This window comes from Mustelus asterias, chromosome 23 (assembly GCF_964213995.1).
Source record: "Mustelus asterias chromosome 23, sMusAst1.hap1.1, whole genome shotgun sequence".
Lineage (NCBI taxonomy): Eukaryota > Metazoa > Chordata > Chondrichthyes > Carcharhiniformes > Triakidae > Mustelus > Mustelus asterias.
This window is the reverse complement of record NC_135823.1, coordinates 16,933,676-16,949,016: the sequence shown is the minus strand read 5'-3', so window position 1 is coordinate 16,949,016 and position 15,341 is coordinate 16,933,676. Positions and strand designations below refer to the sequence as shown.

Below are 15,341 nucleotides of genomic sequence, written 5' to 3'. Positions count from 1 at the left end.
TGTCCGTAAGCTGGTTATTGCTGAGTAAGTGCCACTTGATAGCACTGTTGATGACCCTTTCCATCACTTTGCTGATGATCGAGATTGGGCTGACGCAGCGGTAATTGGCGGATTGGATTTGTCTGGTATTTTGTGGGTAGGACATACCTGGGCAATTTTCTATATTGTACCAGTAGATGCCAACGTTGTCGTCCTGGAATAATTTGGTGAGGGATACAGCTAGTATTCATTCCTACTGCTGAGATGTTGTCAGGGCCTATTGCCTTTGCAGTATCCAGTGCCTTCAGCCATTTCTTGATATCACATGAAGTGAATCAAATTGGTTGAAGACTGACATCTGTGACGCTGGGGACCACTGGAGGAGGCTGTGATGCAACATCCACTCGGCACTTCTGGTGAAGATTGTTTCAAATGCTTTAGCTTTATCTTTCACACTGATGCACTGGGCTCCTCCATCACTGAGGGTGGGGATAATTGTGGAGCTGCCTCCTCCAGTGAGTTGTTTAATTGTCCACCACCATTCACGACTACATGTGGCAGGACTGCAGAGCTTAGATCTGATCCGTTGGTTGTGGGTCACTTCTGTCCATCATACGCTACTTCCACCATTTAGTATGTAAGTAGTCCTGTGCTGTAGCTTCACCAGGTTGGCACTTCATTTTTAGGTATGCCTGGTGCTGCCCCTGACATGCTCTCCTGCAATCTCCATTGAACCAGGGTTGATCCCCTGGCTTGATGGTAATGATAGAGTTGGGGATATGCCAGGCCATGAAGTTGCAGATTGTGGTTGAATACAATTCTGCTGTTGCTGATGCCCCACAGTTCCCCTTCTTGAGTTACTAGATCTGTTCGAAACCTATCCCATTTAGCATGGTGATAGTGTCATACAGCACAATGGAGGGTATTTTTAAGGTGAAGACAGGACAGTGTGGGTGGTCACTTCTACCAATACTGTCATGGACAGATGTATCTGTGGCAGGCAGGTTCGTGAGGATGAGGTTAAGTATTGTTTTTTACTTTTATTGGTTCCCTCACCACCTGCCACAGTTCCAGTTTAGCAGCGATGTCCTTTCAACCCGGCAAACTCGGTCTGTGGTGGTGCTACCGCACCACTCTTGGTGATGGGCATTCAAGTCCCCACCCAGAGTACATTCTGCATCATTGCCATCCTCAGTACTTCCTCCAAGTGATGTTCAACATGGAGGAGTACTGAACATCAGCTAAGGGGGGGACAGTACATGGTAATCAGCAGGAGCCTTCCTTGCTCATGTTTGACCTGGTGCCACAAGACTTCATGGGGTCCAGAGTCAATGTTGAGGACCCCCAGAGCAACTCCTTCCAGATTGTATACCACTATGCCATGGCCACCTCTGCTGGGTCCATCCTCACAGTAGCACAGGTCATACCCTGGTGGTGTCTGGGACACTGGCTTCCTAAAGTCCATGACAATCTCCTTGTGGAATCCTTCATTCATTTGTAGACTGCATTATATCATTAGTGACGATTCTATTCTGACGAGTGGCCAGTGCTAGTGATGAGAGACTGTCAATAATTGTGGAACATTGTACCCAAGTTTCCAACCACAGATTAATGAAAACACTGAATTGATTTGCTTGACTCTTAACTGTGCTATGAACTGGCCAAGCCAAACCACTCACCGACTGGCATCAACCTCAGCACCTGATATGGCAAAAACACACCCTGCTGATCCGACCTTCCATAGTCCTCCTCACTACATCAGAGAGCTTGTGCCAAAGTTGGGAGAGCTATCCCATAGAGTCGTGAGACAGTCATAAGCACAGGATCATCAGCCAGTGTCCAGACACCACCATCACCAGGGTATGACCTGTGCTACTGGGAGGATGGACCCAGCAGAGGTGGCCATGGCATAGTGGTATTCTGCACCGTCTCCTTTCCTTCTCTATGAATGGTATGCTTTGTCTGTATAGCGCACAAGAAACAATACTTTTCACTGCATGTTAATACATGTAACAATAATAAATCAAATCAAAAAACAAATATTCCTCTCAAACTTAAAACAATTGGGTAAAAGTAATATAAACGTACCTGCAGATTTTTGCATTTGTTATTTATTGAGAAGTTTAATTCTGTTTTATTTTTCACTTGTAGACCGCCACTTGATTGAAGATTACAAGTGCCCATCTTTAAATCTAATTCAAACTCAGATTTCAAGAGCCTCTCTGCTGTAAATGTGAGTGTGTTGTAATCTGGAATGTCTTTCAGCATTGGCAACTTGTGTGCAAATATGACCTCTACATTGACTTTTGGGTCACATTCTGAACTTAGCTCCAGGGTTGCACTGTTGCCCTCCAGCTGGATGTTGGTTTGAAGTTCCGCTTTGCATCCATCAATGTGAATGGATCCGTTACATTGGGAGTGAGCAGGAATCATAAAATTCTGAAATAAAAGAAACCATTTGGGTCAATACCTTGCAAAAATGTTAATTCTCGGGAGCATTTGACTGAAATCAAATGTTTATTTCTTTGAAGAAAATGGATCATCACAGATCGTGCCTCTATCTAGGCGACATTGGTTTCAGTACTCAGGAGCGGATCAGTTCTTTGGCTTGTGGGATTAAAAAGTTTAAACTTTATTTATTAGTGTCACAAATAGGCTTACATTAACACTGCAATGAAGTTACTGTGAAAATCCCCTAGTCGCCACACTCTGGCGCCTGTTGGGGTACACTGAGGGAGAATTTATCATGGCCAATACACTTAACCAGCACGTCTTTCAGATTGTGGGAGGAAACCCATGCAGACACGGGGAGAATGTGTAGCCTCCGCACAGGCAGTGACCCAAGCCAGTGAACAGTGCACCACCTCCCGCCAGCGGGAAACACAGGGCTGGGAGGCCGGAGAACCCTCCCCTGATAATTACTAATCCTGCCAAAGTTAATCATTGCAGACAATGCCTGCGGACATTCAAATCCCGTGAACTCGAAACGCTTTCTGGTTTGATATACCACACGGGGGCACAGTTTTGATGATAATGGCACAATATCTGGGACCCTCATTACTCTGTCTTTGGGCACTGGCATCACCCAATTCTACTGGAATTTCTCACTGATTTTGGAACCAGTGTAATTTCTGAGTCTGACCCAAAATACTGGTGCCCTATGCCAGAAATTCACCATTATTGTACCCTAGAAATCAGGATGTCAGGCTTCTTGTGCAGAATGCAGATCATTTGTGGCAATCATAGAAACAAGCAGCAGGGCAGGCAGCCATTCGGCCCATCTTGCATGTGCTAGCCTTTTGAGAAAGATTGATCCAATTAATGCCACTACTCCGCTCGTTCCTCCAGAGTCCTGTAAATTTTCCTTTTTGAGCATATATATCCAATTCCATTTTGAAAGCTACAACTGAATCTGCTTCCTCCGCTATCTTGGGCAGTAGTTTCCAGATCATTAGAACTGGCTGGACATTAAAAAAAAACAAAGAACAAAGAAAATTACAGCACAAGAACAGGCCCTTCAGCCCTCCTGCACCGACCATGCTGCCCGACTGAATTAAAACCTCTGACTGAACTAAAACCCCAAAGTTTGTTCCTCCCCAGTGGAGAATTGAATCCCGGTCTCCCGCGTGACAGGCAAGGACACTAACCACTATACCACCGAGGAACTAAATAAGTTGGGATCGAAATGTAAATTGGGAAGGAGGTCATGTGGCACAGTGGGTAGAATCCATGCCTCTGAGCCAGAGAACATAGAAAGCCTACAGTGCAGAAGGAGGCCATTCGGCCCATTGAGTCTGCACCGACAACGACCCCACCCCAGGCCCTATCCCCATCACCCCACACATTTACTCCACTAATCCTCTAATCTACACATCCCAGGACACTATGGGCAATTTAACATGGTCAATTCTCCTAGCCTGCACATCTTTGGACTGTGGGAGGAAACCGGAGGAAACCCACGCAGACACAGGGAGAATGTGCAAACTCCACACAGACAGTGACCCAAGCCGGGAATTGAACCCGGGTCTCTGGAGCTGTGAGGCAGCACTGCTAACCACTGCGCCACCGTGCCACTCAAACTCCTGGTTCAAGTCCCACTCCGGGATGCGATGTCCATGGAGAGTGCATTCATAATGTGGCCAACAGTTTTCAACCTGTAAATCCATCCAACGCGCTTATGGTAGGCGGTAAGAGTGGGAGAGTCTCCTGGTCAGTCATGCATGACGTGCAGCTGCGATCCTTAAGTTGTATCAGGCTGGTGACTGACTCAAGGAAAAGCTAGGTGTGGAAACATGAGCACGTGCTTTCTCTGCCTCGTGCATCACTAGATGCGAGCAGATTCCAATTCTAAGAAACACATTTGAAAGAGTTACCAAGAAGGGGATGCTAATACTGACAAGCTGAAACAAAAATGGAAAATGCACAATGCCTTAGTTAGTAATTGTCAAGATATGAGACAGATTAACCACAAACTCCAGACATAAGATTGAACCCAAAACATGAATCTGTCTTTTTGCTTTACAGATGCTGATTTGAGGGGGATTGAGCTGATTTAGGTGGCACGATGGCACAGTGGTTAGCATTGCTGCCTCACAGCGCCAGGGATCCGGGTTCGATTCCCGGCCTTGGGTCACTGTCTGCGTGGAGTTTGCACGTTCTCCCCGTGTCTGCATGGGTTTCCTCCGGGTGCTCCGGTTTCCTCCCACACTCCAAAAGACGTGCTGGTTAGGTGCATTGGCCAAGCTAAATTGCCCCTTAGTGTCCCAAGATGTGTACATTAGGGGGATTAAATATCTGGGGTTGCGGAGGTAGAGTCTGGGTAAGATGCTGTATTGGTGAGAGTCGGTGCAGACGCGATGGCAGAATGGCCTGTTTCACTGTGGCAATTCTATGATTCTATCAGATCCAGTCCAATCAGAGGTATAAGTAGAGAAATAAGAGGAGTTACATCAGTGGGAGCAAACCAATATGATTTGATATATTGAAGTCACGCCACCCTCCTGCCACAGAGAGATCGGAGAATTTGCTGGTTAGCCACATCTCTGTTCACTGCGGCGGGCTGGGAAGATCTCACCGGCGTGAACGGTGGTAAGATTCCGACCAAGGATTCTTTGGAGGGTCCTTAATCTCAAATGGGAGGAAGGACGTTAAAATAGCTCTAAATCTGCCATCAATCCCTCTAAATGTGACACAAGTAAAACCTGCTGGACTTCAATAAGTAGTCTCACAACACCAGGTTAAAGTCCAACAGGTTTATTTGGTAGCACAAGCTTTGGGAGCACTGCGCTCCGAAAGCTCGTGCTACCAAACAAACTTGTTGGATTTTAACCTGGTGTTGTGAGACTACTTACTGTGCCCACCCCAGTCCAATGCCGGCAACTCCACATCAGGACTTCAATAAGGACTAGGTGATTCTACCCATAGAAATAATGTGCTTGATATCACGCAGGCTTTAGAATACTCTCAAACATAGCTTTCAGTTAAGGATTTCCTGTGGTTATCCCACAGTTGATTTTAACACGGTTCTACCTGTAAAACCTGGCAATCGGTCTCTGTCACCCACATCCACTCTGCTTTAGCTCCGGGGTTTATGTTACCATCAGCCCGCACTTTGCAGTTTGCGCTCTGCAGCAGGAAGGAGCCTTCCACTTTCGTTCCCTTGGCAGCCGACAGGAGAATTCGACTTTCGCTGGGGAAGCCTCGGTTACCCAGCTGCGGGATAGTGTGTCTGAAAAGCCCCTGCACTGTGTACTTGGGATCGCAGGAGGTCTCCAGATGAAACTCGGCTGTTTTGCCATCGTTCAGCAGGTTTGTTTGGATTGCAGTGTTGCAGCTGTTGATATCCAAGGAGCCACTGGTCTCCAGATTCTGCGGAACACCCACCCTCTGTGGGAAGAAGAATCCGAGTGTTCATTCAGACACGCGTGCAACCAGAGTTCAGCACTGACATTGTACACTCTATTTATTCAGGTTCCTTTAGGTTCAGAAGGGTGATGTTTCTCTAAGCTGTTTTACATTTGGTTAAAATGTTCCTTGTTGTCCCAAATAAACCTTGGGGCCTATACGGCTTGACCAACCTGGAAGCCCTCTGCACCCAATCTCCAAAAAGGCCCATCTCCCTGCCTTACCCCTGTGACCCCGTGCATTTCCCATGGCTAATCCCCCAAACCTACACATCTTGGGACACTAAAGGTCAATTTCCCATGGTCAATCCACCTAATCAGCACATCTTTGGAGTGTGGGAGGAAACCAGAGCACCCGGAGGAAACCCAAGCAGACACAGGGAGAAGGTGCAAACTCCACACAGACAAAATTATACGGCTGCACAATGCATCAGCACTCGCATGTACCCAGACTTGCATGAGGAGTTTACTGTTTACCGACCTGCTCGGAAGTGAAACCTTCACTGCCTCTACGTAAACTAATGTTCTTTTTTTAAATTATTCATTCGTGGGACATGGGCGTCTCTGACTGGTCAGCATTTACTGCCCATCCGTAGTCGCCCTTGAACGGAGTGGCTTGCTGGGCCATTACAGAGTGTAATCGAGAGTTAACTGCATCGCTGTGGCTCTGGAGTCGCATGTAGGCCAGACCAGGTAAGGACGGCAGATTTCCTTCCCTAAAGGGACATTAGTGAACCAGATGGGTTTTTGCGACAACCGACAACGGTTTCATGGTCATCAGTAGGTTCTTAATTCAGATTTTTCTTTGTTGAATTTAAATTCCACCGTCTGCTGTGGTGGGATTCGAACCCGGGTCCCCAGAACATTAGCTGAGTTTCTGGATTAATAGTCTAGCGATGATAAATACCACGAGGCCACTACCTCCCCACGGGATGGGATGGGGCCTCCCTTCCTTCAGGGACCCCAAGTCCCTGGCCTGAAAGGAACCTGGTACAAGTCTGAAGAGTAGTTTGAGTGGTTTGGTGGATGAGGGGAGGCATACTGTCCTCTTAAAGGGTCAGAAATAGGGGCCTACTTGGAAGGGAGGACCAGGCTGCGATCATGGTCTGGATCCCTCCTCTGCTCTATCTTTAGCAGCCCGAGAGTAGATTTCCTGAAAGGTTGGGGAAGCTAACAGCCCGGCTAGTGCAGATGCACCTGCTCCATGTAAATTTGATCTCCTTCCGCTGCCCCTGAATATTTGCTGTGAAGGCAAGATCGCTGGAAGGAACAGTAAATAGTGCGGCTGAGACTAGAGATGTTATGAAGGAGCAGAGACAGTTGACTGAATGGATATAACTGTGACAAACAGAGTTCAGTGATGGGGAAGTGCAGAATTCATTCACTCTGCTGCTACGACATTGAATCCCTACAATGCAGAGGAGGCCATTCGGCCCGTCAAGTCTGCACCGAATTTCCAAAAGAGCATCCCACCCAGGCCTATCTCCCTGCCTTACCCCTGCAACCCCATGCATCTCCCATGGCTAATCCCCAAAACCTACACATCTTGGGACACTAAGGGGCAATTCAGCATGGTCAATCCATCTAATCAGCGCATCTTTGGAGTGTGGGAGGAAACCAGAGCACCCGGAGGAAACCCGCGCAGACACGGGGAGAACGTGCAGACTTCACACAGACAGTGATCTGAGCCGGGAATTGAACCTGGGTCCCTGGCGCTGTGAGGCAGCAGTGCTAACCACTGTGCCACCATGAAATAAATTGGTGAAATGGTGTGTTTCTGAACATTGTAAAGGAGCAAACAGTTTTGGGAGTCCAAGTTCAGAAATCACTAAAGTGGGGGAGATAGATACAAAAAGTAACGGAAAGGCTAATAGAGTGGGGTTTTTTCCCAATCTCAAGGGGAAGAAAAGATGTCCCACTTACATAGAGACACAGTCAGAGCCATCTAGTCGATTGGCTTCAGTTGAGGGAGAAGATAGCAACCTCAGGGAGGCTGCCGTGAAGATGCCCAGAATAATACTGTGGTTTAGGGATTAAATTACAAAGCTTCATGAACTCATAAACGTGGCTGCATTCTCTTGTGATATGAAGTTAGAGAGTTGATTTGACGGAGGAATTTAAAATATTACCAGGATTTGATAGTGACATTACAGAGAATAACACTTCCTCAGGTGGGGGAATCAATAACATGGGGACATCATTTTAACTTAGACTAGGCTATTCAGAAACATTTTTCCACTGGAACAATGATATCTGGAACTTCTCCCTCGAAAGGTCATAGATACTGGGACAATTAGAGCATTCAGGACTGAGAAAGATAGATGTTTGTTAGGTAGGAATTTCAAGGGATTATGAACAAAAGCAAGTAAATGGATTTGTGCCACAGATTAGCCACCATCTAATTGAACAGCAGAGGCAGACCAGAGAGAATCATAGAATCTCTACTGTGCAGAAGGAGGTCATTCGGCCCATTGAGTCTGCACCAATCACAATCCCACCCAAGCCCTATTTCCATAACCCTGCTAATCCCCCTGACATTAGGATCAATTTAGCATGGCCAATCAACCTAACCCGCACATCTTTGGACTGTGGGAGAAAACTGGAGCACCCGGAGGAAACCCACGCAGACATGGGGAGAATGTGCAAACTCTACACAGACAGTGACGCGAGGCTGGAACTGAACCTAGGTCCCTGGCGCTGTGAGGCAGCAGTGCTAACCATTGTGCCACCGTGCCGCAGAATAGTCTCCTCCAGTTCCTAGTACACCTATAATTGGAGAACCATTGTTTGTCAGCATATCCATGATATAGCAGGATAAATTAGGCTTTGAGTAAAGAATTAAGTACTGACTTCCAAATTTTTTTAATTCGTTCATGGGACATGGGCGTCGCTGGCTGGGCCAGCATTTATTGCCCATCCCTAGTTGCCCTTGGAGGGCAGTTGAGAGTCAACCACATTGCTGTGGCTCTGGAGTCACATGTAGGCCAGACCAGGTAAGGACGGCAGATTTCCTTTCCGAAAGGACATTAGTGAACCAGATGGGTTTTTCCGACAATCGACAATGGTTTCACGGTCATCAGTAGATTCTTAATTCCAGATCTTTTTTATTGAATTCAAATTCCACCATCTGCCGTAGCGGGATTCGAACCCAGGTCCCCAGGACATTAGCTGAGTTTCTAGCTTAATAGTCTAGCGATAATACTATTAGACCATCACCTCCCCATTATCTGTATTGTAAAATATTTCTGGCCTGTAACCACAGTCAGAGCAGTTGACACTGCGAATTTATTTGAGAAGTGTTGCTGCAAACACCTCACTGACAGCAACATAAAATAGCTACAAAGCCTCAGTGTGACCAAAGTGTGGGTAATAGGTTAGCTGGTATCCGTGTGCAGCACAATATAACGGTTAAGAGGAGATTTGATTGAGTGTTTTGATCGCGTAAATAAGGAGAAGATATTTCTATTGACAAAAGGGCCATTAACTACTAATGCACTGCAGCAATTCACCAAAGATCCTTAAACGGCACCTTCCAAACTCACGACCACTTCCATCTAGAAGGACAAGGGCAGCTGAGACATGGGAACACCACCGCCTGAAAGTTCCCCTCCAAGCCACTCACCATCCGGGGTGGGGCGGGGGGGAAGAGAGAAGAGCTCATGGAGCAGTGGAGGGTATGCCACAGATGGCGCGGTGCCCTAATTCACATGTCCACGTGTCTCTTTTCCTGGTCGTGAGTGGCCTGTCAAACTCCACCACCAAATGATACAGTGCCCAAAAGGCCATTCAGCCCAATCTCCTTGTGCCTGCCCTTTGGGAGAGCTACCCAATTAATCTCATTCACCTGCTCCTTCCCCAATGCCCTGACATTTATATTTCACTGTGTGTTATTGAATTATCTTCTGAAAGTTGCAATATGGTCCCATCAGCCTTTTTGAAATGTGCATTCAGCTCGCAACTCGCTGTGTAATGTCTCCTCAGGTCATCTCTGCTTCTTCTGCCAATCATCTCAAGTCTATGCCCTTTGGTTATCAGCCCTTCTGTCAACAGAAATAGTTTCTTCTTATTTACTCCATCAAAACACTTAATCAAATCTCCTCTTAATCATACTTAACAGCCTTATATTAATCAAATGATTTGCAAAACCAGCTAATAAAGCAATGGCAGCACGGTGGCACAGTATTTAGCACTGCTGGTTCACAGCGCCGGGGCCCTGGGTTCGATTCCCGGCTTGAGTCACTGCCTGTATGGAGTCTGTACGTTCTCCCCGTGTCTGCGTGGGTTTCCTCCCACAGTCCAAGGATGTGCAGGTTAGGTTGACTGGCCATGCTAAATTGCCCCTTAGTGTCCCATGATGTGTAGATTAGGGTATTTAGTGGAGTTAATACATGGGGTTATGGGAATTGGGCCTGGGTAAGATGCTGAGTCAGTGCAGACTCGATGGGTCAAATGGCCTCCTTCTGCACTGTAGGGAGTCAATGATTCTAACATGACGGAGGGCAGAAAAATGGAAAGCACTGGAAATACTCAGTATCTGAGGAGTTAACATTTCAGGGCAATGACTATTCATTGCAACATAGGGAACATTACCTGGAAACACATAACTTTAACCATATTCCAAAATGTAAATTCCAACAATTTGAATTAAAGCAAAATACTGTGGATACTGGAATCTGAAACAAAAACAGAGCCAGAACAGAACAAAGCCAACGTTTCGAGTCTGGATGACCCTTTGTCAGAGCTGACGAAGGGTCATCCAGACTCGAAATGTTGGCTCTATTCTCTCTCCGCACGTACTGTCAGACCCGCTGAGATTTTCCAGCATTTTCTGTCAACTATTTGGGAATTAGTTTTTAAAAAGGCTCTCTTTTGCCTACAAGCTAAGTTACTAAGTTCACTTCAAATAGACTCCCTTTGTTAGATATGACATACCGGCCGGGCTATAAGATGCACGGCAAACACTAACAACCTGATGGCACCAAACTAGTCTCTCCCCTTACCTCAAGGGCAAGGCATCTGTTCATGAGGGAAGCTGACCAATCGGCTCTCATCCCTTCCTCTCTGTTGCCAGGCACTTTGACATCACCAACGGCTCGGAAGCTACATTTGCCGACGGTAAGCTCGACAGACGCCTCGTGCTTCGATCCCTTGCCAGTTCGGATCAACAGCCTGTTGTCCCTTGGGATGCCCACAGTGAGTAATAAAGGAACAGAGTGCCTGAAACCAATGTCGATGCTGGGAACTGGGGTCCATATGGTCTGCCAGTCAAGCTGCGCAAATCTGTTGTCCATTTGGAGCTGGCCAGTGAAGTCTGCCTCACAGCGGTCTGTCCTCATTGTGCCATTAAGTGAGAATCTTGCTGGCACTGCACTCTAGAATGGGAAATCAAGGTATTTTAACTCTTTATTAATAAAAGGGACGCTCATTCTATTCAAATCTATGAGTCAAACACGCGCCAACATTATCAAGCTGTATAAAAATGCAGTCTTTAAAGGCCGTATGAAAAATTCAACATGTGAAGACAGATTTCATGTTAGGAATGAATACAGTAATTATGTTCGATGCTAGAATCACAATGTACTGAACAAGCAACCTTATCCTCACACTTTCCCACGAGGAACAGCATTCGCTGACAGATGTCTGAATGGATTTTGGCAGCACTTCTGACAGCAGTAACAGATGACATCAATCACAGGCCTGGATATGAAGAGGGATTGGTAATGTAGGCTGGGGGTGGGGTTTTGGAAGGAAAGGTCCAGGTTTCCCTGCGTGCCGTGGGCTTTGAACACCAGAACATATGTCTTTAGTATTTGGCGGGTTCCCCAAACTCAGCCTGAATAACAGGCTCGGATCCCAGTTTTCTTTTGCTTACTCTGTCATGGGAAGTTGGCATCGCTGGCGAGGCCAGTATTTGTTGCCCATCCTAATTGCCCTTGAACCCTGAGTGGCTTGCTAGGCTATTTCAGAGGTCAGTTAAGAGTCAACCACACAGCTAAGGGTCTGGAGTCGCATGTAGGCCCGACCAGGTAAGGACGGCAGATTTCCTTCCCTGAAGGACACTGGTGAACCAGATGGGTTTTTAAACAATTGATGATAGTTTCACGGTCACCATTACTGAGGCTAGATTTATATTCTAGATTTATTAACGGAATTTAAATTCCACTAGATGCTGTGGCAGGATTTGAATCCGGGTCTCCTAAACCGGGCATCTGAATTACTAGTACCAATACATCACCATCTCCTAGCGGTCCGGGACCACTCTGTAGCAGTCCACAGGGCAAGAGTGGTCACTGACCCAAGGAGATTGGGGGGGTGCAGGGGGCAGATATCTGAGCCAAAGGGGAGGGAGTTGAAATGTGACCCCTGGGAGTGGGGGAGTAAAATGATCTGGCTGGTTTTTCTATGAGGGGGATGGTCCAATAACATGGGATCATGGCATGCCTGGGGCAGTACTCCTGCTCCCCAAGCAGTGCTGTCAAGGTATTTATGTCTTGCCCCAAGCTGTCCTTGGTTCTCTTCAGCAGCCACGTTTTTTGAGGCCGGAGAAACATGGTCGCCTACGAAGCAAGATGAACCAGAAGCTGCCAGCCTCGTTAAATCTCTTGAAAGTGGTTGACTGCCCAGCTCTTGTCCCTCATCCGTTAAGGCCTGAACTGAGCGGCATGGTGGCACAATGGTTATAACTGCTGCCCTCACAGCGCCAGGGACCCGGGTTCGATTCCCGGCTTGGGTCACTATCTGCTTGCATGTTCTCCCCGTGTCTACGTGGGTTTCCTCCGGGTGCTCCGGTTTCCTCCCACACTCCAAAGGTGTGCTGGTTAGGTGGATCGGCCATGCTAAATTGCCCCTTAGTGTCAGGGAGACTAGCTAGGGTAAATGCATGGCGTTATGGGGATAGGACCTGGGTGGGATTGTGGCCGGCGCAGACTCGATGGGCCGAATGGCCTCCTTCTGCACTGTAGCGATTCTATGATTTTGATGATTTTAACAACTGACCAAATCTCAACGATTCCGAGTGCTAAAGATGCACCTCCAAATTCTCGCAATTTTCTTGTGAAAAATGTGACAAATAATGGGAACAGTGCTCAGATAAGGAACAAGAGAGATGTTAGTATTGATTGTACCAAGTTTTGGTATGTGCACAGTGTTGGAAAGTGGTCCCACAAAGCACAAGAAGAGAAGCCACTTGTCCAACACGTGTACCAGTTCATTTATTGAGCATACTTCAGATGCTATATGCTGTGAGGCAACAGTTTCCAAGGTGTCTTTAGTACGAAACTAAAAAAACAATGGCATCAGGGCAAGCTGTGAAAGTACTTAAAAGCAACTATCTCATAAATCAGAAAATCCACGCCAGCAGCCAAGTGAGACATTTCCACTCATACACTTGGCTGCAACTCAGCAGTCTCAACTGTTCCAAGTCTGGTTTCTGTACGAGTGGGCAAAGAGCAGGGAGGAGCAGATTCAGATCACATCAGAAACCTAAACCAGATCGATAGTGATCAAATGGACACCAAACTTTCAAATGTTCCAGTTTGGTGAAGCCAGGAATGGAAGCGGGTGAGTGAGAGCTTGCGGAGAGTTTGATCGCACTTTTACAATCTCCACAAATCAAACAGTGTGTCGAAGATTGAAATTACAGAGTTTCTCAAGGATTTGACATTCTTTTAAAAGAATCTGAACACATTCGACTGCCAATTACTGACGGGCAATTTCAAAGTTACAAACATTCACGTTGACTGGGCTCAGAAAATAATCGGAAATGTGCAGCGGCAGAGACAGAATGCTGCCTGGATTAGAGGATATGATCTATAAGGAGAGGCTGGGCAAACCAGGGTTGCTTTCTCTGGAGCGGCGGAGGCTGAGGGGAGACCTGATAGAAGTCCAGAAAATTATGAGAGACATAGAGAGTGTTGACAGTCAGAATCTTCCCCCCCCCCGCCCCCCACTCCAGAGTGGAAATGTCTAATACTAGGGGGCATGCATTTAAAGTGAGAGGGGGAAGTTCAAAGGAGATATGAGGGGCAAGCCTTTTACACAGAGTGGTAAGTGTCTGGAATGTGCAGGCAGATACGATTGGAACTTTTAAGGAGCTTTTAGATAAGCACGTGAATATGCAAGGAATAAAAGGATATAGACCAAGGGCAGGCTGAAGGGATTAGTGTAATTTGTGTCATGTTCGGCACAACATTGTGGGCCAAAGGGCCTGTTCCTGTGCGGCACTGTTCTATGTTCTATATAGAACACTGATAATAATTAGTTGAAATCTGTAATCATTACATCCAACAACTGTCTGGGAAATGATTTCATTCTGCGAGCAAACGAAGCCAGATGATAACATAAGTGGAATGTCATTTGACATTCTTGTGTTTAATTGCAGTGTAGAATTGCAGCGGCTTTATTTTTAACCGGTTAATTCTCACCAATGAACTGGCTCAGCACAGCTTTTGAGTTGTAGGGCCAGAAAGAAGCAATGAAGAGAATCCAGAAGTGCTGAAACAAATGCCCCCAGTCGGGCACATGTTCCCTTCTACCTCAAGGTTGGGGCACTGATTGTCAACTGCCAAGTTCCACTTGGTGAAGGTGCCCCTGCCAAGTTGGCCGCTTGCAGTAACCCTGCACGACCCAGCCGTGGCTTCCAGGCTCACGCCCACGGTGTTGCTGACTGTAGCGGTTGCAAGCAGCTTGTTCCTGGTGGGTATCCCCGTCTTTCTCCAGGCTGGCACAGCATGGCGGAGGAACAAATCCAGGTGGTTTCTCCTGCCCCATACTGCTTTCAGTTTCAACTCAACGGGCTTCCCGTTGAGTATGACATGTGTGGCTGTTCGAAAGGAATTACTTCTGAAGTACACCAAACCCTTGGTTCGTAAGCTTCGGGGAATCGGCAGGTATTTCAACCCTCCCATTCTTTGTTTCATCGCCCAGGTTAATCTGGCTTTGTTCTTGGCAGCGAGAAGATTGCCGCTGGTGTTGAAATAATTCTCATCACTCCGCAGGGCGAATCCGCCGCTATAAAGATTACCTTTCGCCTCTCCTGCCGCTTGGAAGGAAAATTTGTTTCCTCTCTTACTTCCCACACTCCCGATTTTGTGTTCCCATTTGATTCCAGCCCCGCAGGAACTTGCACATTTCACAGTTACGTTCATTGCTATAAATATATCTTTGGACGGCGTTCTAAGCGATGCTGTCACATCACAACCTTCTTCTCTCACCAGGCCCCTAACCTCCACTGAATTATTAGGGGAGTTACGGCCTGGTTTCAAATAGGAAGCGACCCAGTACCATCCAAAATCAGGCTCCACTGACCACTCGCCGTTGGTTAATAATTTATACCCATCCACCATGAGCTGAAATATGGCCACATGCTTACTTGCATCCATCTTGTAAAGGGTCATCACTTGCACATCACTTGGGAAACCCATGGACTGCAATGATTTGGAAGTATGAACAAGTCTTGCT

At 46.9% G+C, this 15,341-nt stretch overlaps 1 protein-coding gene across 1 annotated transcript in view; it reads right to left on the bottom strand.

Moving 5' to 3' along the window:
- The window catches only part of LOC144510917 (uncharacterized), a 41,479-nt gene that overhangs the window by 1,615 nt on the left and 24,523 nt on the right, over positions 1-15,341 (bottom strand). The window contains exons 9-12 of the mRNA XM_078240974.1: positions 10,883-11,254; positions 5,509-5,865; positions 2,068-2,418; positions 148-193 (exon numbers count right to left, since the gene is read on the bottom strand). Of these exons, the coding sequence (XP_078097100.1) occupies positions 148-193; positions 2,068-2,418; positions 5,509-5,865; positions 10,883-11,254 (1,126 nt within the window). The remainder of the gene's footprint in view (positions 1-147; positions 194-2,067; positions 2,419-5,508; positions 5,866-10,882; positions 11,255-15,341) is intronic.